At 42.5% G+C, this 27,539-nt stretch overlaps 1 protein-coding gene across 1 annotated transcript in view; it reads right to left on the bottom strand.

The window, feature by feature from the left end:
- MICU2 (mitochondrial calcium uptake 2) overlaps positions 1 to 27,539 on the bottom strand; it is a 255,667-nt gene that overhangs the window by 110,298 nt on the left and 117,830 nt on the right. The window contains exon 2 of the mRNA XM_040426209.1: positions 19,037 to 19,181. Coding sequence (XP_040282143.1) covers positions 19,037 to 19,181 — 145 coding nt within the window. The remainder of the gene's footprint in view (positions 1 to 19,036; positions 19,182 to 27,539) is intronic.

Genomic DNA, 27,539 nt, shown 5'->3' with positions numbered 1-27,539 from the left:
CTTTGCAGAGATCCGTTCCGGATATAGGTGTAAAAGCAATGAGGGCATACCCTAACGATATGGTCCCATTGTCTGAGATGAGACAACCCCTTTAAACCATATTTACTGGAATACAATTTGAAAAAAAAAATTAATTCCTGTAACTAAATAACCAATGCACTATGAATTTAATAACTGGAAAACATTGTGATACACTTAATTGTAAGCAATCTATGAATTTGTTCTCAGAAGAAGTTAGAAGCCTTCTATATGCGTGTCCTGTAAATGCAGAAAATCATGTGCAAGTCTTAAATAGGGTTGTCTAGAATAAATATTTTTCCACAGGTGCCCACAGCCAGCCTCCGCTATGGGAACAACTCTGTGAATGTCCTTGAGTGGCCCACCTGGAGTCATGACTTGAACATCTCTGGAGAGACATGAAAAAGGCCGTCTACCGAGGGTCTCCATCCAATCTGACAGAACTGAAAAGAATCTGCACAGAAGAATGGTAGAAAATCCCCAAGAAGACTAAAGGCTATATTCACCGCCAACGGTGCTTCAAATACGTCTTGAGTAAAAGGTCCGAATACCTAGGTCAATTAAAGATATTAGTTTTTCCTCTAATAAATTAGCAAAAATTATGAAAATCCTGTTTTCACTTTGTCATTATGGGGCATTGAGTGCAGAATGATGGGGAAAATGTAACTTTTTTTTAATTGTAGAACAAGGCCACAACGTAACAAAATGTGAAAAAAGTAAAAGGGTCTGAAGAATTTTTTAAATGTACTGACCATATACACTCACCTAAAGAATTATTAGGAACACCTGTTCTACTTCTCATTAATGCAATTATCTAGTCAACCAATCACATGGCAGTTGCTTCAATGCATTTAGGGGTGTGGTCCTGGTCAAGACAATCTCCTGAACTCCAAACTGAATGTCAGAATGGGAAAGAAAGGAGATTTAAGCAATTTTGAGCGTGGCATGGTTGTTGGTGCCAGACGGGCCGGTCTGAGTATTTCACAATCTGCTCAGTTACTGGGATTTTCACGCACAACCATTTCTAGGGTTTACAAAGAATGGTGTGAAAAGGGAAAAACATCCAGTATGCGGCAGTCCTGTGGGCAAAAATGCCTTGTGGATGCTAGAGGTCAGAGGAGAATGGGCCGACTGATTCAAGCTGATAGAAGAGCAACGTTGACTGAAATAACCACTCGTTACAACCGAGGTATGCAGCAAAGCATTTGTGAAGCCACAACACGCACAACCTTGAGGCGGATGGGCTACAAGAGCAGAAGACCCCACCGGGTACCACTCATCTCCACTACAAATAGGAAAAAAGAGGCTACAATTTGCACGAGCTCACCAAAATTGGACTGTTAAAGACTGGAAAAATGTTGCCTGGTCTGATGAGTCTCGATTTCTGTTGAGACATTCAAATGGTAGAGTCCGAATTTGGCGTAAACAGAATGAGAACATGTATCCATCCTCTGATGGCTACTTCCAGCAGGATAATGCACCATGTCACAAAGCTCGAATCATTTCAAATTGGTTTCTTGAACATGACAATGAGTTCACTGTACTAAAATGGCCCCCACAGTCACCACATCTCAACCCAATAGAGCATCTTTGGGATGTGGTGGAACGGGAGCTTCGTGCCCTGGATGTGCATCCCTCAAATCTCCATCAACTGCAAGATGCTATCCTATCAATATGGGCCAACATTTCTAAAGAATGCTATCAGCACCTTGTGGAATCAATGCCACGTAGAATTAAGGCAGTTCTGAAGGCAAAAGGGGGTCCAACACCGTATTAGTATGGTGTTCCTAATAATTCTTTAGGTGAGTGTATATATAATTGGAGACCACTGAAATGTATATTATTGAAAACATAGCCCTAAAACTCATCACTATACAGCAAAAGATAGCAGGCAGGATAAGTTCTCATCGGGAATTGTGGTGTGTAGCATCCCCATGCCAAAGCCATGTATGAGATGTTCTAGGTCTGGCATGTGCTGCTCTATAGACTGATATTACATGGCTGACCGCCAGGAACGAAATAAGTGAGACTGAATATCTGCAGAATGAAGAATGTGATGGGAGATTTGCCTGATGGACTCTTCTCATGTAATGGAAAAACACTACGCAATCAGTAGTAAGAGAGATGTTACTGAACTACAACTCTCAGCATTCTCAGTCAGGCACCAAGCCTTCAGTGGTTTAGAAAGCCGCTGACTGCCAAACTGTTTGATTTATGATCCAGAATCAATCACATCGACGAAGTCTAAAAAAATTAAATGCAGGTTTGGCCGTTGCGATGCTTATTAAAAACAGGTGCTTTGGCACTTCCTTTTGGAAATCATTGCCTCTTAAATGAAGTAGACATTTTTATGATTTGAAATGACTACTGTAGAAGGTCTGCTATCGTAGAATACATGTGTCTGTCAAGGAACATGAGAAGCATGGTTAATCTCTCCAGTGAAATGTCCCTGTTAAACCAAAATACCGAGGTGTTCCCCCCGTTCAATCCAGTGGCTCTTGGAGGCTGCTGAGCAGTCAAAATCAGGGCCAATAAGTAGCACCACGCCTGTTCTTCTAAGGGTGACTGGCAGGAAAATGTGCAGAAGATCCGTGCAAATTTCTGTGCGTTTCTGCACCAAAAACAGCAATACATACAGTAATTGCGTCTTTTGGTGCAAATTTGACATGTTTTTTTTTCCCCGCAGATTTCACCCTTCCATTGAGACAGGGTTCACAAGTCACTGATTAGCTGCAGATTTTCTGCAGCAAAAAAAAATCTGTATCATTTCTTTTTCAAATCTGGTGCACAAAAAAAAAAATAATCTAATCTGTAGCAAAAAAAAACAAAACACACACACCAAAGGATGCATTGACATGCAACGTGTGCAGATAGCCTAAGGCTAGTTTCAGCGCTAAAATGATCCAGAAGGTTATTGATCCGGTAGAGGAACAGCCTGACGGAGTTCACTGTATCCAGCACAGCCAGATACTACCTTTCCCCGCTTTAGCTCATTGACTATAATGGGACCCGGCGGGGATCCAGCCTGTTTCCGACATTAGTGACAAGATTCAGCCGGACAAAAACCGCTGCAAGGGTATGTTTCTAGCAGAATCTCGATGAACTCTGGCAGGCTGTTCCTCTGCTGGAAAAACCAAGAGTGGATTTAAAAAAAGAGAAGTCCTATATGGCCTTCTCTCTTTTTATGACCCACTCCTGATTTTGGCTTCAAAAACCACATAAAAAACAGCCAGACCTGAATGTCTGGCTGTACCCCAAATGGTCTACCTATAATTTCACTATCTAATATATAAAGCTGAGTGTATGTGTGTGTATGTCCGCTAAAGGAATCTGCACCGTCGCATTTACAATCACGAAATTTGGCACACAGGTACATCAGGTGTCCGGGAAGGTTTTAGACCAGGTCTCAGCTCTCTAGGACGTACCGTTCCTGAGATATTCCCAAAAAATGCATTAGCCAATAGAAGCCTGGTCACATGACCCTTATCAGCCAATAGAAGCTCTCAGGTCCTTCAGCCTCCACATACACAGTTTTACTTCAGGTTTCCATAACAACCCAGTCATTTATCTTCACTGCTGTAGGAGAGCTTTAAAGGAAATCTGTCACCTGGATAATCGCTATTGAAGTAAAGCCTTGGCCTAATAGCACTTAGTACCTTATTTCAAGATGTGCCTTTGTTCCAGCAATCGATGTTTTTATCCTCTGAGCAGATAGGGATTGAAAAAATGAAGGTAAAAAATCAACTTCTGTCAGCTGCAGGGGTAAGAGGGAGGGTGACTTTCTCCCTGCAGCTCACACTCAGACAGCACAGTGCTGCTGTCTTAGAGTGAGCTGTTCAAAATGCCACGCCCCCTCCCACTCCTCAGCCAACAGATTGAAAAAATTAAGTTAAAAATCAACTTCTAGGTCCTGTTAAGCCACGCCCTTGATCTGGTTATGCCACGCCCCCTCCCACTGCTGAGCCGACGAGGTTTGAAAAAATAAAAGGTAAAAATCTACTTCTGTCAGCTGCAGGGGTGGGAGGGAGGGTGACTTTCTCCCTGCTGCTTACACTCAGGCTCCACTACACTTAGGCTCCATTCAGACGTCTGTAGTGCACTGCAGATCCGCAATACACCCAGCCGACACCCCCATAGAAATGCAATTGCGAACAAGAATAGGACATGCTCTTTTTTTTTCCGGAGCTGCAGACTGGAAGATCGGGGCCGCGCTCCGGAAATGCGGATAGCACACTGTGTGCTGTCCGCATCTCTTCCGGCCCCATAGAGAATGAATGGGTCCGCACCTGTTCCGCATAATTGCGGAACGGATGTGGACCCATTCTACGGACGTGTGAATGGATCCTTAGAGTGAGCTGTTCAAAAGGACACGCCCCCGATCCGGTTAGGCCACGCTCCTCCCACTCAGTTGACGGAGATTGAAAAAATGAAGTTAAAAATCAACTACTAGGTCCCGCTAAGTCACGCCCATATATGGTTAGGCCACGCCCCCTCCACTCCTTAGCCGACAGGGATTTAAAAAAATGAAAGTAAAAATCAACTTCTGTCAGCTGCAGAGGTGGGAGGGAGGGTGACTTTCTCCCTGCAGATCACACTCAGACAGTACAGTGCTGCTGTCTTAGGCTCTATTCACACGTCCGCAAATGGTTCCGCATCCGTTCCGCAATTTTGCGAAACGGGTGCGGACCCATTCATTTTCTATGGGGACGGAATGGATGCGGACAGCACACAGTGTGCCGTCAGCATCCGCATTTGCGGAGCGCGGCCCCGATCTTGAGGTCCGCAGCTCCGCAAAAGATAGAACATGTTCTATTCTTGTCCGCAGCTTGCGGACAAGAATAGGCATTTCTATAGGGGTGCCGGGCTGGTGTGTTGCGGGTCCGCAACACACCACGGACGTGGCAATGGAGCCTTAGAGAGAGCTGTTCAAAAGGACACGCCCCCGATCCAGTAAAGGCCACTGTTAAGGGGTGGGCCCCTGTGGAGGTCAATCTCAAGGGGGAGGTATGCTCTGAAAGTCACTTTTAAAGGGGAAGGCTGCTGTAAAGGTCAAAGTTAGGGTCCATTCACACGTCCGTTGTTTCTTTCCTGATCTGTTCCGTTTTTTGCTGAACAGATCTGGACCAGATCTGGACCCATTCATTTTCAATGGGTCCTGAAAAAAAACGGACAGCTCAATGTCTGATTTTTTTTCAGGACCCATTGAAAATGAATGGGTCCAGATCTGGTCCAGATCTGTTCAGCAAAAAACGGAACAGATCAGGAAAGAAACAACGGACGTGTGAATAAGTGGGAGAGGTCAGTGTTAAGGGGTGGGGGGCTGTAGATGTCACTATTATAGTGGATAGTGTTGATATCTTTTAACAACACACACAAACATTAAATGAAATACATTAAATATACCCGAGGTCCTCCTGCTAGTCACTAATAAGATAGAAGTTACTACACAGAGGCAGACTACTGTGTCCTCTCTATGTACGTACTAAGCTAGGTTGAAAAGTCACAATAAAACCCAAATAGAAAAAATAAAAAACATTATTGAGCCACTGGAAAAGACATTTGGCTTACGGTTACAACAAACTCAATGAATGTTGGAGGCTTCCAGTTTGACTACAGTGTCTGCTCTACAGGAAAACAGGAGCTCGTCTATGGTCACTAGAAACCCTCAGGATGTCAAAAGTACTTTTCATGGTTAAAGGGAACCTTACACAAGGTTTAGCCCTATAAACTGCTCCTAATAAGCTGTGCCATTTGTCCCCTTTCTAAAAGTATAGCCATGTGTCCAGAGTACAGCCACATACCTTTAGAAAACAAAGTTATAAAAACTCTCGTGTCATATGCTACTGAGAGCTGAAGTGTCCTTCTGAGCATATCCAGCCTTGGAGAGTAACCGATTCAAGGACGATGGGAGCAGATAATTCACTTTCATTCTGCGCATGCGCCCGTGCCTACTGAACTAGATTTAGAGAGGCCAACGGATGACTGCGACCTAAAACCTGATGAGTCACTAAGGCTAGTTTCACATGAGTATGCGCAGTCCAGGAAACACGCTACCTGAGCCGCGTTTCCCGGACCCAACACTGATCCTCTGACCCAAACTTGTAGCATCGTAATAACTTCTTGTATGATGCTGAGAGTTCCTGCCTCACCGTAGGTCTACAGTACTGTATAGCACCATGTGAGTACCATACACTAGACCCACGGTCAGGCAGGAACTCACAGCATCACAAATCATTACGATGCTGTGATTTTGGGTCAGAGGAGCAGTGTTCAGTGCCGGACTGAACAAGCTCATGCGAAACTGGCCTTAGGCCTGTGTTTGGACAGTAATTCTCATCAGTGACTGTTAGCTAAACCCTGGAGTAGAACCTACACACAGATAAGGTATTGTATAATGGAAAGATCTGCACCTGTTCTAGACCTGCACATGGTTTTGGCTCACAGTTACTGATGGAAATCACTGAGCAAGCACTGATCTAGGCCTTAGGTGTAATCCATGTCAAACAACCAAAAATGAGCTGGGTTAGAACGGATTTAGCCATGGGAGTCACGGATATGCCCTGCAGACATTTCAGCTCTAACTGCAATACGGAGGAGGCATGTTCATAACTTCTAAGGTATGCAGGGTTATTCTGCACACATAGTCAAAGGTTTAGGAAGGGGTTAATACTTGCTTTAGCATGGTAGAAACAGTTTATTGGGGGAAAACCTGGTGACATTTTCTTTTAATTCTCAAGTTTTTGACACCATGTGACATTTTTTGTATTTTTTTTTTTTTTTTTTTATTTACCTGTGGACCAAATGCTTGTTCAGCCCAGAGCTATCTTGTCCCCCATACACACGCTTGGCTTGGCCAAGTGTGTACATGATCTTGACAGGGGAAGGTGGAGGAAGCTGGTGACAGACATTTCAGGCCACAGCTTATCCCCAAGAAGAAAAGGATCGATCATGTTGAAATCCAACAAGTTGAGCCGCGTCTCCTCCACGACGTCTGCCATCGGGGGAGAGTTGTGAGGCCCCAATACATATTTTACAGTGGTTGGCCGATCCCACCTATATACATCTACTCCGTGTGGCCAGTTTTGCCCAGCATGTTCTTAAGACTTCCTTTTCACAATTTTACACCCTACCAGGATTCATTCTAAGAAACATATCTGTGCATGAGAAAATGTATGTGAGCAAACTGGTCCAAAGTGCAACATCTTTGTCCTCACAAGATATATTGTGATCAAAAGCATTGGGGGACCTCTCCCCACTGTTTGCCAAGTCAATACCAAGGGAACAGACCAGGAAGCTGATTATCAGTCCGAACTGATAGGACTGTAAATATTTTTCCAGGTTATCACAGGGGTAGTAAATATCTTTGCAGGTGTGATTCAGCTGATTCAGGCATCAGAATTCTCCTAATTTCTCTTTTGCACAATCGGACAGAAAATCGGCCATAAAAAGTCTTCTCAATGAGGAAGGACAGTGCTCGGGAATGTCACAAAGTTGAAACTAGTGCAAAGCAGGTTCAAGATCAGTCAAAATACGAGTGTCAGGGACATAGATTTTATTGTCTCAAGTGTATTTGAAGTGCGGTCATGTGTAATCCAGACATATATGCTTATCTTTCGAGGCAGAAGACAATTCATCAACGATTGCATAATGCTTGAAGGAGTGGCGGGGAATTCGTTTCGCACAGGACTAGCTAGTATTAGCTGAGCACTTCTGATGGCTCTGACATACTGTATAACACTTGGCCGCTTTCCAACTCAAACAAAGGCCTCACACTGATCAACCGATTGGGATATCATTTTGCTTCGTACTGTGTCATCCTGGTTCCAACTTCAAGGGATTCCATCATGAAATATCATGTACCTTGTAATGCATGGTGGAGCCAAAAGGTCCATTGTAACACACGGCGAACAGAGCCGTCAGCTTCTCTTCTTGTTTTCTTTCTGTCTTCAACCTCAACTGAAGTGGAATTCCTTCCATCTTGTCTCGATTGTGTGTCTCCCAAGAAAGCATTCACAGAAAGGTGTTGCTTGATTATTTCCTTCTCTCATAATGCGTTCTGGGCCAGGGCTGATCCTGGGAACACACAGGATTTACACAAAAACTATTTCTACTAAACAATACGAAAAAATAAACCTATTAGCTAATTCTTACAATCTTTAGTCCATTTAGGTCAATCCCCCCCCCCTTTTGGTATGTTGCCATATAGGGAGTGCAGAATTATTAGGCAAGTTGTATTTTTGAGGATTAATTTTATTATTGAACAACAACCATGTTCTCAATGAACCCAAAAAACTCATTAATATCAAAGCTGAATATTTTTGGAAGTAGTTTTTAGTTTGTTTTTAGTTTTAGCTATTTTAGGGGGATATCTGTGTGTGCAAGTGACTATTATTGTGCATAATTATTAGGCAACTTAACAAAAAACAAATATATACCCATTTCAATTATTTATTTTTACCAGTGAAACCAATATAACATCTCAACATTCACAAATATACATTTCGGACATTCAAAAACAAAACAAAAACAAATCAGTGACCAATATAGCCACCTTTCTTTGCAAGGACACTCAAAAGCCTGCCATCCATGGATTCTGTCAGTGTTTTGATCTGTTCACCATCAACATTGCGTGCAGCAGCAACCACAGCCTCCCAGACACTGTTCAGAGAGGTGTACTGTTTTCCCTCCTTGTAAATCTCACATTTGATGATGGACCACAGGTTCTCAATGGGGTTCAGATCAGGTGAACAAGGAGGCCATGTCATTAGATTTTCTTCTTTTATACCCTTTCTTGCCAGCCACGCTGTGGAGTACTTGGACGCGTGTGATGGAGCATTGTCCTGCATGAAAATCATGTTTTTCTTGAAGGATGCAGACTTCTTCCTGTACCACTGCTTGAAGAAGGTGTCTTCCAGAAACTGGCAGTAGGACTGGGAGTTGAGCTTGACTCCATCCTCAACCCGAAAAGGCCCCACAAGCTCATCTTTGATGATACCAGCCCAAACCAGTACTCCACCTCCACCTTGCTGGCGTCTGAGTCGGACTGGAGCTCTCTGCCCTTTACCAATCCAGCCACGGGCACATCCATCTGGCCCATCAAGACTCACTCTCATTTCATCAGTCCATAAAACCTTAGAAAAATCAGTCTTGAGATATTTCTTGGCCCAGTCTTGACGTTTCAGCTTGTGTGTCTTGTTCAGTGGTGGTCGTCTTTCAGCCTTTCTTACCTTGGCCATGTCTCTGAGTATTGCACACCTTCTGCTTTTGGGCACTCCAGTGATGTTGCAGCTTTAAAATATGGCCAAACTGGTGGCAAGTGGCATCTTGGCAGCTGCACGCTTGACTTTTCTCAGTTCATGGGCAGTTATTTTGCGCCTTGGTTTTTCTACACGCTTCTTGCGACCCTGTTGACTATTTTGAATGAAACGCTTGATTGTTCGATGATCACGCTTCAGAAGCTTTGCAATTTTAAGAGTGCTGCATCCCTCTGCAAGATATCTCACTATTTTTTACTTTTCTGAGCCTGTCAAGTCCTTCTTTTGACCCATTTTGCCAAAGGAAAGGAAGTTGCCTAATAATTATGCACACTTGATATAGGGTGTTGATGTCATTAGACCACATCCCTTCTCATTACAGAGATGCACATCACCTAATATGCTTAAATTGGTAGTAGGCTTTCGAGCCTATACAGCTTGGAGTAAGACAACATGCATAAAGAGGATGATGTGGTCAAAATACTCATTTGCCTAATAATTCTGCACGCAGTGTATTCCTTCAAGTACAGATAACTACTTAATTAACTACTAATTAACGTTATTCAAGACCTCTGTGGTGAACGTACTTCCCCACCAAGTTGTAAAGCTCTCTCTTATCATGACCTCGTCTGGCTGAACCATCTCCTGGCCGTACACTTTACACAGCTGTTGGATGAACGCTATCCCTCCACAGCCAGTCATACATATGCTGCTGACAGACACCTGTATAGACAGCTTATCTACCCTGAGAAGAAAGGGATCAGGCATATTGAAATCCAACAGCATGATCATTCTTTCTCTTGACATCTGCTGGGGGAAAAGTCTGGATGCCACCATGCACATTAGATGCTAATCCTATCCCCCCCACATCCCCAAAATCATTGGGCTTGGATGATAATCTAATCTGTATGGTCAGCTTAGGGATGGGAATATACAAGGGCTAACCTGCCAATATCTCTTGGTGGCAGGGAAAACCAGATCAGGAAAGTTGGATTTTAAAGGTGTTGTCTGAGGGCTAAAATAGGCCAGGCTAAATATAAAAAACAAATCACCTAACTAACCGATTCCCCACTGCTGTCGTTCTCCAAAAATATTCTATAAAACTTGTAATTTACAAATTTAAATCTCTGCTTTTCCTGACTCCAGTTGTACATGGGGGAGGTGTCATCAGTGATTGACAGCATTCTCTGTGTAAATGTATACAGAGATAGCAGAAAGTCTCTGATATCTGTACACAGGTAGGTGTTATCAGTGATTGATAGCATTCTCTGTGTAAGTGTATATACAGAGATGGCTGTCAGTCACTGATGGCTGTATACAGGGGAGGTGTTATCAGTGATTGATAGCATTCTTTGTGTAAGTAAAGCTGTCAGTCACTGATAGCTGTACACAGGGGAGAGGTTATCAGTGATAGCATTCTCTGAGTAAGTGTGTATACAGAGATGGCTGTCAGTCACTGATGGCTGTAGACAGGGAGGTGTTATCAGTGATTGATAGCATTCTGTATGTAAGTGTGTATACATAGCTGTGAGTCACTGGTTGCTGTACACAGGCGAGGTGTTATCAGTAATTGATAGCATTCTCTGTGTAAGTGTGTATACATAGATAGCTGTCAGTCACTGATAGCTGTACACGGAGGTGATATTAAGTATAATATATATATATATATATATATATATATATATATCTTCTCAGCTCCTCCTGGAGATTGTATTGCTTTTTGTGGTAACGGGTCTTCTTTAATGCAGGAAATTAAAAATCTAGGATGATCATACGATAAAATCGAGCAATCCAGGGCTCAAAACAGACATCTGAGACAATGGAGAGCTAGGGTATGTGAGGTAGAGGCCTGACTCTAAAATAGCCATCTCTTGAATGGAGGATTTTGTTGTAATGTATGATTGTTCAACCACTAATGCCTTTACCCGAATTTGGGAGAAGACAGAGGACATTTAATGTTTACATTGTCAATAATGTTATGACTACTTGCTTTGTCCTTCCTTATAATAAAAAGAGATTTAACAATAAAATAGCCATCTGAACATATACAGTCACATGCGGCAGATTTGCTATAGAAATTTCTGTGACAGTCCCATTGCTACTCGTTCAAGTCGTTACCCTAAGGAGTTAAGTTATTTTCTACAGTGGAGGAAACTGAGTAAAACCGGTCCAGTCTAATAAATTTTGAGGACACTTCATACCTCCCAACTAATGTGTTATCAACATTGTTTGTTCCTTGGATATTCAATCTACGGATTTCCTCCATGGCTAATAAAGAATCCAGAAAATCAACAGGAAAAGTGAAAGTCAACACGTTAATATGAACAAATATTCTATCAAGAATGTAATTATTCTACTAAACACTAACATGGAAAGGCAACAATGTGTTTGTTCCCATTTTAAGAATATAGGCAAAGCCCAGTTTATATAATTATGGAAGGGTTTTCTGTGAGCTCTTGAAAGTTTAGTGCAGTCATCCTCAAACTGCGGCCCTCCAGCTGTTGCAAAACTACAACTCCCAGGATGCCCGAACAGCCTACAGCTATCTGCCTACAGCAGGACATTGTGGGAGTTGTAGTTTTACAACAGCTGGAGGGGCCGCAGTTTGAGGATGCCTGGTTTAGTGGGTTGGAAAATGTTGGATGAAATGAGGAAGTTTCAGAAGAGCGGGGAAGCATGAGAGAAGTCTTGTATGTGAGAGCGTAAGTGACTAAAGTGGAAGAAAATAGTCTGTGGTAGACAAGATGGACATTGTGGAATGGGTGAAGAAATGTAGGAAAGGGCAGAATTGCACAGGATTTTGGAGGCTTAGGTGAAGATCTAGCGTATAGGGAGAGGTATAAGCAGTAGAAAGAGTGAAGTGCTTATGCCGCTGTACAGAACACTGGTGAGACCTCACTTGGAGTATTGTGCGCAGTACTGGAGGCCATATCTCCAGAAGGATATAGATACTCTAGAGAGAGTTCAGAGAAGAGCTACTAAACTAGTACATGGATTGCAGGATAAAACTTACCAGGAAAGGTTAAAGGACCTTAACATGTATAGCTTGGAAGAAAGAAGAGACAGAGGGGATATGATAGAAACTTTTAAATACATAAAGGGAATCAACTCGGTAAAGGAGGAGAGCATATTTAAAAGAAGAAAAACTACCACAAGAGGACACAGTTTTAAATTAGAGGGGCAAAGGTTTAAAAGTAATATAAGGAAGTATTACTTTACTGAGAGAGTAGTGGATGCATGGAATAGCCTTCCTGCAGAAGTGGTAGCTGCAAATACAGTGAAGGGGTTTAAGCATGCATGGGATAGGCATAAGGCCATCCTTCATATAAGATAGGGCCGGGGGCTATCCATAGGATTCAGATATATTGGGCAGACTAGATGGGCCAAATGGTTCTTATCTGCCGACACATTCTATGTTTCTATGTTTCTAGTACATTAATGCTTTATGTCGTTGAAAAAGTTAAGCATGGCATTATGGGTTTTTAGGTACCACATGTTGACCAACTGCATCACTGGAAGGAATGTTCCTTTTTTTTCCCCCTTTTCAACCAGTTCTGGATTGGAGGGTGGGAGGTTTGGATTATATCTTAAAGGAGGTTGTTCAGGATAAGAAACAGAAACAGCACCACTCCTAGCCACAGATTGTGTGTGGTATTGTGGACCAGCACCATTAACCTAAATGGAGCTGAGCTGCAATACCACCCCGGTCAACCCCTTTAATATATAGAATGATACAAATGATACAACCCTGTTTCTTGTCTTTTTTCACTGTAATAATCAATTAACGGTACGAAGTAGCATCCGAAGTCGCTTCGCTCATCTCTAAATATAACCAATGACAAACATTTGTAATGCGCTTTTCTCACAGGGACAGTGGCTGCCATGTAGGCGCTCAACCTCAACGCACAACGCACACTAGGGCCAATTTCGATGGGAAGTCAATTTGCCTATATGTATATTTTTTGAGTGTGGGAGGAAACCAGAGAACATACAAACTCCATGAAGATGTTGTCCCTGATGGGATTCAAACTCAGGACCCCAGTGCTGCAAGGCACCAGTGCTAACCACTGAGCTCTCGTGGTGCCCAATACATACAAGACTGGTACACAAAGTCTTACATTTATTATGGCACCTTAGTGTCATGTGAGACCCTCTTCTGAAATACTTCACCTGAATGTTACTACTAAAAGGCATTGTGGGATCAAATGGAGAGCTTGAAAACTGAACAAATTGGATTTTTATAGTAGAGACTTTAGTAACAAGGATTTGCAGTACTGCAGGAGGGTCATATTTTAGCCAAGCTTTTTGCTACCTTCCTAGCTTATGGGGGAGGAATATGTCAGATAACATTTATGTGTGTAAAGGGAAAAGAGAAGAAGAGGTACTCTACTCCACGGTGTTGCACATAATGATTTTAAAAAAAAATGGCGGAGGAAATAAGGATAGAGCTGTCAGATTTCAACATGCCCAATTCTTTTTCCCTCGGGGAAATAAACTGCAGCTTACAACCCCCTCCCCATTCAGGACATATACCTGTTCAGCCGAGCCAAGAGGGCAAGTATATGGGCAAGTACATGTAAAAGGCCCGGTGGCTCAGTGGTTAGCACTGGGATCCTAGGTGCGAATCGGACCAAGGACAACATCTGCATGGAGTCCTCACACTATCCAAAGACATACTGATAGGGACCTTAGATTGTGAGTTCCAATGGGAGCAGCTTGATGCAAATACCTGTAAAAAGCGCCGCAGAATATGTCAGCTTTATATAAGTGCATAAAATAAGTAAAATAAAAATAAAAAAAGTTAAATAAAAGGCCCAAAGTAGACCGCTCATTTAAAGGGGTTGTCCGGGATCAGAGCTGAACCCGAACATACCTCCATTTTCACCTAGGCAGAACCCCCTGACTTGAGCATCGGAGCAGTTCATGCTCTGATCCTCCCCTTTGCCCTGCGCTAAATCGCACAGGGCAAAGGCATTTTCAGGAGTTCTGGTGACGAACCGTGCTCTCCATGGGGCTGCTAGGAAGCCCGGTGACGTCACTGGCACTGATGGGCGGGCTTTAGCGCTGCCCTAGCCAGTAAAACGGCTAGGGCATCGCTAAAGCACGCCCCCATCAGAGCCGGTGACGTCACAGAAAACACTGCCAGGCGGAAGCCTCCGCCCGGCAGTGTGTTGTTGTAAACAAGAGAGCCCGTGCCCTGCACGATCTAGCGCAGGCAAAAGGAGTGCATCGGAGCACGAGATGATCTGATGCTAGCATCAGAGGGGCTGCCTGGGTGAAAATAAGGGTATGTCCGGGTTCAGCTCTGAACCCGGACAACCCCTTTAACGCCTTTTCAGTTTCCCACACAATTTTCAGGCTCCCGCCAGGTTGTATGTTTTGAGTCAGGAGAAACAGCTGTTGGTTAAAGGAGCATTTAACAGGCAGCTAATACATGTGTATGATGGATAGCCATCAACCACACATATATAGAAATGACCATTATAAAAAAGGCCGCACAGCTTTATTTATTTTACTTACTTTTATAGCGCCAGCATATTCTATAGCGCCTTACAGACATCATTACTCATTGTCCCCAGTAGGGCGCTCAATGTAAATCTTCAGTCACATTTCGGACAAGTATTCTCTCTCCATGATCCTCATGTATGATGTAGACTGTGTTCACGGTGAGCTCTGTATTGCAGTTTGCCCATGTAAAGCTCCTGGCAGATCTGGCAGATATCCATAGGCTCCCATTCCCCGATGGAGGTCAAATAGAGTCCTTTTGGCCTCCGACAGATTGGCATATTTTAGTATACCTTTTTCGTTTATTATATAGAACAGCGTAGCAGTGTGCGCTAATCTATGTGGTTTAAGTTTGCCTATAGGCGACAGAAACAACCGTATGCTTGGCATTCATCAGAAGGATACGTAGGGTATTCCTCTGATGGACACAGCAAAACGCAGGGTGAAAGCAGCTTTCGCTATCATACATAATACATTATAATAATATATATATATTATAATCACATGCAACTAAAACAAGCACAGGCCAGGGGGGGGGGGGGGGGGGGGGGTTCCTTCATAAGCGGTTTTATTCTTTCGTGCAGCGACGCTGATAACATAATCATTCAGTCTTGTTTTTGTTGTACTCGTCATGTGAAAAACATTTCAAGCACAATGCATACAGAACGAAACAAATAAATCTGATGTGTAAGGAATGCGATCGGGAAATTCCTTAAATGAAAGCCAAGAGTCTAAATACGCGAGGAGATAACAGAACAAACAACACATGGAAAATGATGTTTATATCATTAATAAGCCTTCAAGCATTGTGCTAAGAATGACAAGACGTCTCGCTCTGACGGTATATAGCAGACAATACTGCCGAGACCCAACGAGGAACATAAAAGATTTAGGCTGGGATCAGACATGAATGATGAGGTTACCATCACTTTCCTTTTAAAATAATTTCATATGCAGAGTAAAAAGAGTCTGAAGTAAGAACACAAAACATCAAAAAGGGTGTTCACCATTGCTCTCGAAAACCGGGAAAACAACAAGGCTATAGACTCCTTTGCACTGATTTTTAATAGTTCATTATTTTCCTAAATGTAAAATTAAAGGAGTTCCCTGGGAATTATTTAGAATGACCAACTGCAACCTGTCCTAGAATGTGAGAAGGAATGGTTGCCGAGGGGGTGAGGCCTCACTGTGCTGCTCTACAACAGATGGTGACGATGTGATCCTGCCTATGAGATGCCATCATGGCTGAGCAGCCTGACAGGAACCCTCACCACTTCTCTCAATGTTGTACATGGCAGATTGGAGTGTGGAGAGGGGGGATAGCTTCCAAAGAGAGCTGCTCACACAGGCTGTAGATATGGAGGAAAGCACAGACCAGGAGGAGGAGGATCACGTGCACAAGTGTAGATACCATATAAAGCAGAGCACCCATGGCAAACTTTGCTGTGGGAGGGGGATCACACACTCCACAGCAACAGTAGTTGTCAGTACAAGTGAGTAGAGATCCTTCATGAGCTGTAGAAGGAAAAATTAGTTCAGGGATGAAGCTTTGCCAATAAGTAGATTTAGTGAAGATCGAGGCATCCTGGACACACAGATTTTTATATCCAGCCTGTCCATATGGGAAAACGTCTAAGTCTACAAACATGGGCAAACTGAATATCAGGGAATGAAGACTGCAGATTGAATCTTAGCGCAACTTTCTTGGCCCAAGGAAACCACTAATATATGTAAAAATAGTCCATATTATGTCCATAGTCTTTAAAGCAATTTTCCAATCTCAGCCATGCATGAAAACACATCTAATGTGGGGTGCAGGGTGGCCAAATATATACAAACAGCCCAGCAGCTGTGCTATGCAGTTTCCCTAAGTCCCATAGAAGTCAATGTGATCGACAGAAACAGAGCAGAATGAAGAGTGATGCTGTTTACGTAACTCGGACCCTGTGGAAACAGCGCAGTTCACTGTGCCGTGTCTTGGCTCCCATTCAGTTCAGTGGGATATATGATTGCTTGCCCATTTTCTTAACCCTTTCCCGCCCAGCGCCATACATGTATGGTCCAGGGCGGGTCTTTAAAGATGGCGCCTGCTCGAGAGCGCAGTGGGTGCCATTGTCCCCGGATGCCTACTGTTTTTTAAAAATAAAGCTGATCCCATAAATTTAGCTCCTCAGATGCATACAGGTTCCTATAGAGACCCTACCTGTGGCAGAGCTCCATAGGAACATAATGTAAGTGTCATTGACTCCAATGCTAATGCATTGGTGTCTATGAGGGAAGCAATCTGATGACTGCTTGTTCAAGTTCCCTAGGGGAACTATAAAAAAGTTAAAAATAAATAAATAAATGTTTTAAAAAATATACAAATTCTAAAAAATCACCCCTCTTTCCCCAAAATAAAAATAAACAATAAAAAGAAAATAAACATTATGGGGGGGGGAAAAAATAGAAATGGCTGATTCGCTGTTTTTTGGTTGTTCACATTTTTGTGGAAGACTATCAAAAAGTCAAACACACCACAAAATGGTATCAACGAAAAGTACAGATCGCCCTGCAAAAAATGAGCCCCCAAACAGCTCCGTACACATAACTGCAAAAATGTTATAGGGGTCAAAATATGGCAATGAAATACTTTTTTTCCAAGGTTTTTTTTTTTTTTCTAGTATTAAAAACGCAAGAAAAACGATACAAATAAGGAATTGCCATAAATCATACCGACGTGGAGAACAAAAGTAACAGGTCAGTTTTACCAAATAGGGAACACGGTAAAAACTAAACCCAATTCCACCCAGTATATCGTACTGAATATTAAATGGTGTCAAAAGAAATACAACTTGTCCTGCAAAAAAAACAAACCCTCATAAGGCTATATCAACCAAAAAAAAAAAAAAAGTTATGGCCACAGAAAAGCAGGGAGTGAAAAACAAAAATGCAAGAACGAAAAACCTTCCGGGGCCAGGATGAGAATAAACCTTTAACAAATCAAGCTGGAAACACCAGCTGCAAAAATAGTTAGGATATGTTCACACAAGATTTTAGGAGCAGATTCCATGCCAAAAACGCATGCAGAATGTCCCCTTTGATTCCAATAGGGAATCCGCACATTAAACCATATTACCACTTATTTTTCCCCTAGCGGTTTTAAAAGTGTCCTGTCGATTCTTGCCGAGGATTCTATGGGGACTCTGCGTCCAAAATTTCTATAGAAAACGGGCAAAAAAGCGGCAAATTTCGTATCAGGTTTTTTTTCAGTGGTGAAAATCCATTGTGTGAACATACTGTTCTAGAAATATATAATTTCAGTAACCAAACCTTAACCACAGGTAAGTTCAACACTTCAGATTGGGATCCCATATGTGACCTAATGGTAGAATGTATAGGACAGTGGCAGTAAAGAATATGCAGGTGAAATTTTTTTATTTATTTTTTAGAAGCCTTCAATAAGCAGAATAGTTATTTCTGAAATCCTGTCCTCAAGAACCCAAACGGGCCAGATGCTCCCCCAAAGGAGTAAAGCCCACCATCACAATTCTTCCATGAGGAGAACAGGTTAACGCCCCTCCGCTGGCAAGAGAGCCAAAAAGATTTTTTTTAAAATGTGTTGCTGCAACTTTATGGGGGGGGGGGTTGTCTGACCCTCAAGCTAAAATGAATTAAAAGCCAGAACTAATTTAACATTAAAAAAAAAAAAAAAAAAAAAAAACACTCACTTGGTTCACAGACGCTCTACTATGGTGCTGAGTGTCCCGTCCTGCTGCTTCCAGTCACCTGTGGACCGAGTGTGGGGAGACATGTTCACCGCTGCAGCCATTCATTGGTCTCTGCGGTGACGTGTGTCCATGAGGCACCTGCCTTCTGAGGCTAGTGAATGGCTGCAGGGATGCACCTAACAAAGGATGGCACATCACAAGTCGGGTTCATATAGAAGCAGCGAGGAAACTACTCTCAGTACTAGAACGGAGTAACAGTTTTCCATGTTAAATGCATTCCTCCTCCTAAAGTGTTTGTGCCAGGTTTTCAGGTTATTGAATAGAGCGCCAGGGCACATACTCGACCTGGTGCTCCGTCAGGATAGAGGAGCGGGATCCCCGATCTCGGGATCGGTGGGGATCCTACCGCTGGTTGATTAGTCATCCTGCGGATAGGTGATAACTTGAAAAGTTGGCACAACCCCTTTAAATCCTTTTAGCTTGAGGATCGGACATCCCTTTTAAGGTCACCAGTAGTCTATGTGCATGCATTAACATAATGTGACTTACGCTGAAGGTGTTCAAACATTACTGAGAAGAGGAAGTCACGCGGGGTCATGTAATGTTCTCCATCATACTCCACAGAGGCAAAATGCATAAAGCGCTGCTTCCGGAGAGACTGCTTTTCTTGTGCCTCGTCAACAACTTCTTTACTCTGAAACAGAAAGAAAGCTCAATGAATGCATATCTCTTATCAGAGCACTGGGGTAATATCAAAAAGGACAAATCACAAACGTAGGGGGCATTTCAACATTGAAAAACTCAATAAAACATTGATTAAAATACAAAAAGCAACAACATACCGCAGGCTCTTTACGCCACAAAAATTTAAGTTGTTGTCTGAACAAGATAAACTGGGTCCATATGATCTATTGGGGGACATATATGTCATGGGGTGGGGACCATCAGGACCACTTGTTAGTAGGGTACGACCACATGGCGTGGTTGTGCAATCACTGCAAATGGCCTCACTACAGTTGGGTATTGCACGACCGTTTAGGCGCAAGAAGGACCCAATTAAACAAATGAGCATCGTACTGTTTTTGGTGCGGCTACTGACTAATTATTACTTTAATTAGGGCCCGCATACGGTAGCCAACCACAGAGCGACCTATGCACAACACGACCACCCAGAGAGGTCATACCCATAGTCAGTGTGGAAAGCCACTAAGCAAGACTAGCCTCTGCGCTGGTGGATTCGGGCCAGCCACGTCATACAGTTGTGCATCGATCTAAACAGGCGACACGTAATGTTATATTTTCCCTGCACATATCAGATAACTGCTCGGTTGGCTTCTTAGTAAAAATGGATTGTGTAAAGACAACCTCTTCAGCAGTATCTATGACATAGAAGTGTGAAGGGTGGAAAGGTGGTCGAATTACTCTAGATTTCTTATGCCAGTTGCAAGTGCTCTGCTGGATCCTTCCTACAAAGAATACCAGTTGCACCCGATGATGCCCATTGACTGGCAATGGGGTCCATGCATGTGAACAGAGCTTTAAAGGGTATTCTCACCTCAGACATTTACGTCATATACAAAGGATATGCTATGAATCCTTGATTTATGCAGGTCCCACTTCCAGTACCTACACCTACTTCTAGAATTGGGTTCCGCTGCACCCCATACTGCCACATCCAGGATGTGCTGCGCTGTTTCTGTGCCTTCTATTTACCTCTATGAGAGTTAGGCTACATTCACACGATCGTATGCGTTTTGCGGTCCGCAAAAAACAGATGACTTCCGTAGGGCATTTTTTTTTTTGAGGATGCATTGTAACAACGGCTATCCTTGTCCGCAAAACGGACAAGAATAGGACGTACTATTTATTTATTTTTTCCGTGGCTACGGAACGGACATTACAGATGCGGATAGCACACTGTGTGCTGTCCGCATTTTTTGCGGACCCATTGAAATAAATGGGTCCTCATCCGATTCGGAAAAAAAACTCAAAAACAGGCACGGAAACAAAATATGGTCGTGTGAATGTAGCCTTACGATGAGCTTGTATGTTGGGACCCCCATTCTTCAGCTAGATTCAAGTCCCATAGGTGGGACATGAATCTTTAAAGCATTTATGCAATATCCATATTTTTTTTATTTAGTACTCAGACAAGAACTTGGGGTGTCCTTTATGAATTTGAAATACACCAAAATTAGGTGTATTTCAGGCGCAGATGGCGCTATCTGCGACTTTTCCCCACTCACGCCAGATCTAAAATTATGGGCATGGTGTTGGCGGGGACGGGCCAGCAAGCCTGTGTCATTCATCATTTTCTATGCCTGTTTTAGGTGTAGAAAATGGTCTAAATGTAAGACAGCTCGGTAGCGGTATTACATTTAGAACTGGCGGAGGATCCTACGAAGTTATGTAGAGGCAGACGCCTCTTCTTAACTTCGGCAGATCCTCCGTCAGCTGTGGGGCTTTATTAAGACCGGCGTCTAAAACGCCGGTCGTAATAAATGTGCCCCTTAATATCCAAAAAGTTAGGAACTGGAAGCATGTTTTCCCCGGGGAACTGCCCAACCCTATAGGCTGCTGGTACTTTCATCAGTCATTTGTGCATCTTCTGCCCTTTATTTTCCATACCATCACACATTGAGAACCCCGGTGATAAGTAGCACAAGATGGAAGTCATGCCCTTATAGGCTACACCCCCAGCTATAGTACTGCGAGAGGATTATCTTATACCATTAAATCTATATTGCAAAGAGAATTAAATATTTCAATAGACTAAAGCTTCCAGAAAGCCCTTTACACAGCAGATTACATATGGCTTTACGACGACCTTATACAAGAAGCTCACGTTTCAGAATTCACATGTTCTAATTCCTACAACACAAATCTGATGTTTAATTTGGATTTTTTTTTTGTGACTTTTAGAACATGTCATAAAGAAATTTCATCATGACAAATGTGCAATCTAATCCATGTAACATGACTCTGCAGTCGTCATATGCTGGGCATGTACTGACAGTCACTGAGGAAGGTGAATCACACAATCCAACATCCTCTGTCAGCTACAGCATGGGATAGGCAACGGATAGGAACCAAAACTAGGGTTGAGCATGCTGACAGAGCCCCTTAAAGAAAGGGGGACCTCTGTTTAGGATCATCAGTTCATCTGGTTCTGGAGGACCTGTCCATCATTAATATGAATGGTATTTGTGTAATATTTCATGTCACCAGTGGTGGCACTGCAGAGAAACTGAACACTTATTGCCAGGTGTCCCCACAGACAGTAGCTGATGGTCCCCTCAGGAGGAAACTTGGAGATCAATTTATTTTCATCAGACCCTTTTATTAAGTAGGAATTGTCCAAAGTGGGGAATGGGTGACCAGTACAGCTCGCACGGGGTTTGTCATCAGGCTTTTCCATCTCTTCAATGGTAAGATTACTTGTGCAGTGACAAGCTCTTTGCTCTCGATATACAGGCTTCTCTGGCACATAACTGAGGCCTAGTTCACACTTCAAAAATGTGATCAGTGATTTTGAGTCAAAACCAGAAGCACAGCCTACACAGAGATAAGGCATAATGGAATGAGCCACTTAGTCATGGCTCACAATCACTGATCAAATACTGACCGAACACAAACTGTGGGAACTAGGCCTGAAATGGATAAAAAGGATCTCAAAAGTTTCTGAGAGTTTAATATTAATTTGTTATCCTCAGGATAGGTCATCAATACCTGAACGGTGGAAGTCAGACTCCGGACATCTTTGCCAATCAGTTGACCGCAGAGGCCATGGGGGATCCAGTGACCTCACGTTCATCGGTCACATGGCCTAGGCTGCAATACCAAGCACAGCCATTGTTCTATGTACGGCGCTGTGCTTGGTAAACTGTGAGGAGACCGGAGCAGTCTGGCCTCTTTAAACAGCCGAATGGTGGAGGTGCCGGGAGTTGGACTCCCACCGATCAGGAATTGATGACCCATCGTGAGGATAGTCCATCAACAACAAACTATAAAATTTAAAGGGGTATTCCAAAACTTTTACACTGGTGACTTATCCTCTGTTCTTCGGTCACATGGCCTAGGGGTGCAGTTCAGCCCCATAGAAGTGAATGGGGCTTAGCTGCGATACCAAGCACAGAACTGAGAGAAGGCCCTGGTTAGAGATGAGCGAATTTCATGTTACGAAATTCGTTCACACTTCGTTTGGTGTTAAAAGCAGAATTGCGTTATGGATTCCGTTACCACGGAATTCTATGACAGAATGCCTTTAGAGGGATTCCGTTATAATAGAAGTCTATGGGCTGCAAAACGAATCCGTCCTGTTTCCGTTATGCAGGAGAGGACTCCCCCTGCATAACGGAAACGGGATGGATTCGTTTTGCAGCCCATAGACTTCAATAATGACGGAATGAATAACGGAATGCATCGAAAGGCCTTCTGTTATGCATTCAGTCATAGAATTGCGTTATGGTCCGTGCTTTTACCACCAAACGTAGCATGAACAAATTTCAAAATATGAAATTCGCTCATCTCTAGCCGTGGTGTTACGGTGAGCGCCGATGCCTTCTCAAACAGCTGATGGACGGGGGTCCCAGGTGTCGGACCCCATTAAAGTATATAAGTCTCTGAAAACCCATTTTAGTATAGAATATTTCATTGTAACTCCTCTTCTATGTCTACATCAACACATGGTGGAAATGCGTTCGATTTTCCATCCGGACTGGTGTGCAAAAAAAATATATATACACAGCGCAATACAGTAACAGCAAAAAAAAATAAAAAATTAAATTTCATCCACACACTGTGGAAAACTTCTGTGCATAAACGGACGTGCAATGTAGATTTTAAATCTGCAGCAATTTAATTCTTTGTACAGATTTTTACCGCAGAGTTTGTCCTTTGCGATGCAGAAATTGAAATCCCAGGTAAAACATACAGACCACAGAACCATAATGTTTTTTTCTGTCCAATGCAGACGGATCGCCACCTTACATATCAAACGAATGGCCCTTATATTAAAAGGCAGTGCTGAGGCAACCCTATTCAGTAAAATACAAATGAGTTATTCTTTTCTTCTGACTTTACAGTTGTAGAATGCAGTTGACTCCAGAGCCATTCATTAATCAAAATAAGTGATTTCAACTTTTAAGCGAGCATCAATCAATTACTGTACCGTCTCATCTCAGTTGTTCACAATTAAACATTTTCTTTGAAGGCTTCATAAATATTAAGCCTTGTCTTATGAGAGAACAAAAAGTATAAAGGATTCAGTTTCTATTCCTACACGTGCTGAAAGATGAGCGAGTCTTGTAACATATCTCGCCCTAAGTACTGTAACTTCAGCTCGCTGCTATCCCATTCAAGAAAGTTCATCTGTCCAAAATTCCACAACTGGACCAATTTATCTCATTTCATCTACAGCATCTCTCCACATCAATATCAGTCTTCATTCTCAAGAGCCTCCAGAACAAAACTGAACACCATGACATGTCCTCAAAAAACATCTGAAACGTGTCTGGTCTTCCTTTTTTCCTTATTTTGGAGCCCTGTCATCCCACAATTTAACGATGACAAATGGTTTTAGAACTTACTGTTCTACACAACACAACTTGATGTTCTCCATCCTTCAAAATCTGAAATCACGTCTGGAAAGTTGAAATCCAAGAGCTTGAGATTTCTTTCCTCCAATGTTTGACATCAGGGGAGAGTTTTGAGGATTCCAGTATACATTAGATTTCTTCTAATACAGATACGTTTTGTGTAATGTGTATGGGCAACTTTAGCTACCTACCTATCAAATTTAATTTCAGGTTTGAGGACGCATTCTTCAAGAAACCTTGAGATATAAAATGATGGCAACCTTTTCTACTGTTCTCGGATATCAAGTTATTTACCAAAAAGATTATAGAAGAAGGTGCAAACATACATGTTGACAGTCCAAGGCAGTCCTTCCCAAAATCAGGTCATTTGCCCTATACTGGGTAAGGGTATAAACTGGATGAAATCCAACGCTGCAAAAACCACCTGAAATGGATTGTTTTTTGTGGTGGCATTGCTGCAGGGATCATAATAGGTCATCCTCGGCTTTCAACCTTTGAATTGCAAAGGCTGAAAGCCATGGGAGATCCACAATGCATGTCAATTTTCCGCAGTGCCATTGTTTTTGCAGCCAATGACTAGGAAAGGTGGAATACAGTGTGGGACCAAGGGACAATTAGGAGGCACAGGAAATCCGTGCCCCCCACTTAAAAAAAATTATTATGAATAAAAAAAAAAAAAAAAAAAATATATTATAAGTAAAAAGGGCCAGAGTACTTCGAAAACCCATGGCTCCAAGGCTGCTAACCACTTACACTGCACAATGGTTACTAGTTCTCAGCAACCAGTATTTTTTCTAAAACGACCAAGTGTATATGAACCTGGTAGGATGAAAACTACAAAATATAGACCAGTAATTAGTCATATTCAAGGAATGTTCATTATTATGTGTAACCCAGGTAGATTATATAGGTAGAAGCTAGGTATGTAGAACAGGCTAACAATAAAAGTTATGTAAAAAATGCTTTTGATGTCAAACAAATGTACATATAATAAAGACATTACAGTCAACTCAGAGATATGAAGAAAAAAAAATCAGCTCTGACAACAGGAGAAGAAGATATCTTTGTTCAAATTCCACATTTTTTTTTATATAAGGAAATTACAGAAATAAAAAAACTTTAGAGGATTAGGAGAAGGGTAATCATTGACTCATTATTTATGACATTTCTTTGCTGTACCCCTGGCCTGATAGCACCTGCCCAATTCATGACCTCACGTGAGTCCATCACTGAAGAAAGGATGTCTACAGGTTACTCACGTCCCAGGTCTCAAAAGATAAATTATTGGAGGAATATTCCTTTTATTAGATGTCTGGTCGAAAAAAGATCAGGCCTTGGGGCGTGTAAATACTGAGAGGTAAATCCACATTTGTCATGGGCCCCTTGGTCTTTCAGTCTCCTATAATACAGAACCTCTGCATTAATGGTTATTTTGCTATAAACTCTCAGAAGAATCCTTCAGCTGTCATCACCGCAAAGGCGGCTAATTGAGAGCGAGCTGATCTATCTTGTGGCTTCGTTGGGACACATGGCGTGAGAAACGCACACCTGTCCAGGGGACGCCAGCCTAAGACGCACTCTACAAGTCCAGTGTAACTATAAGATAGCTAATAAGTAAAGTAACAGTCATATTCAACGTCAGAATCACTTATGAAATTATATTTTTACAGTGAGGATTTTACAGACATTTTATTCTGCTTTGCCAAATCGGGCATTGGAATTTTTCAGTTTGTCTCACTGGCTAAAGATTTAAAGGGGCTCTCCATTTTGGGAAATCGGCTTATTTACAGTGACCCTGAAAATTAGGGATCAGGAAGTGCCCTCTTGTTACCCCACCCCGGCGATCATCTGAAAGTCTGGCAATAGGTGGGTGTTCACGTTCCTTGCATGACCACAATACGTTGTCTGGGAATTTAATATTGATGGCCTATACTTAGGATAGTCCATCAATGTCAGACTGGTGGTGGTCCAATGCTCAGCAGCCCGTCCCCTTCATTGCTCCATGGTTTTCTAGTGGCTGGGTCTGGTACTGCAGCTCAGTCTAATTCTTTTCAGCTGTAGTACCAGACAGGGATCCCAAATATCGGACACCTCTTGACTGCATGTCTTTATAAATAAAATAAGAAAAAACTTCCAAATCCGCCTTTGTTTTATTTTCTACAGTTGACATCAAAGTGATGAGGGTTTACAATTAGAACAGTATATCAGTTTCTATGCACTGTGCCTTCCGGAGACATACCGATGTGTAATCATTTAATCATTTTCATAACACACGGCTATGAAGTAGGCTGTATTTCCACCCAAAATAGAAGCGGAGCTTTTTATGACCATTTAAACAAAAATGCTTAGAAGTGAGCACATCAAAAGATCAACAACCACAGAGACATGTCACAGCACACATAAAACACCTTGACATAGAAACCATGTCCAGACCGAGCTACTTCAATGTGAAAGGCGGCTTCATCACCGTCATTACCCACTAAGAACATGCCATCTGTATAATGAGATTCACGGGCACAAAACACATTATTGGCCAAGACCTTCAGACAAGGACGCGGATCTCCTCCTGAAGCTAGCCATAGACGTACAGATAAGATGGCCACCAACTCTCTCTTAATAATAAAATACTGTGCCCCTCATTAAACTGACTCATCTGCTCCTTGGTCTTCTCGCTAAATGGAAGACCATTCAATGCTGGAAATACATAAAATATAGTAGATGTACTAATGTGTGTGAAGATGTTTAATTGGCTGTTTTAGGCTACTTTCACACATGCGTTTTTTTTTTCCGGTATTGAGTTCCGTCCTAGGGGCTCTATACCGGAAAAAAAAACCGATCAGTTTTATCCTAATGCATTCTGAATGGAGAGCAATCCGTTCAGGATGCATCAGTTCAGTCCCTCCTAAGTTTTTTGGCCAGAGATAATACCGCAGCATGCTGCATTTTTCTCTCCAGCCAAAAATCCTGAACACTTGCCGGAATGCCGGATCCGTCATTAATTTCCATTGAAATGTATTAATATTGCCGCTTTAACGGATCCGTTCTTCTGGTCCGCGCATGCGCAGACATTTAAATCTGTGAAAAAAAAGAAATACCGGATCCGTTTTTCCCGATGACACCGCATCCGGATCAGTCTGACAAATGCATCCGTTTGCGTCCGGATTGCCGGAATCCTCTGACGCAATTGTGATAGTAGCCTTATCTTTCTTTTGTTTTTACAGGAGCCATAACTCACATATTTGCGAGCTGACGATCTTTCTACCCACAGACCTTACATCCAGGGTAAGCACTGAACTATGGACTTGTAGACAATTTATTACAAGGCATCTGGATCTCAATTTATTTATTTATTTTCTTGGCAGTATGGTATAACTAGAGATGAGCCAATTTCATATTTTGAAATTCGTTCGCGCTTCGTTTGGTGGTAAAAAGTAGAATTGTGTCATGGATTCCGT

The sequence above is a fragment of the Bufo bufo genome, chromosome 3 (genome assembly GCF_905171765.1).
Source record: "Bufo bufo chromosome 3, aBufBuf1.1, whole genome shotgun sequence".
In the NCBI taxonomy this organism is placed as follows: Eukaryota; Metazoa; Chordata; class Amphibia; order Anura; family Bufonidae; genus Bufo; species Bufo bufo.
This window is presented reverse-complemented; position numbering and strand designations above follow the sequence as displayed.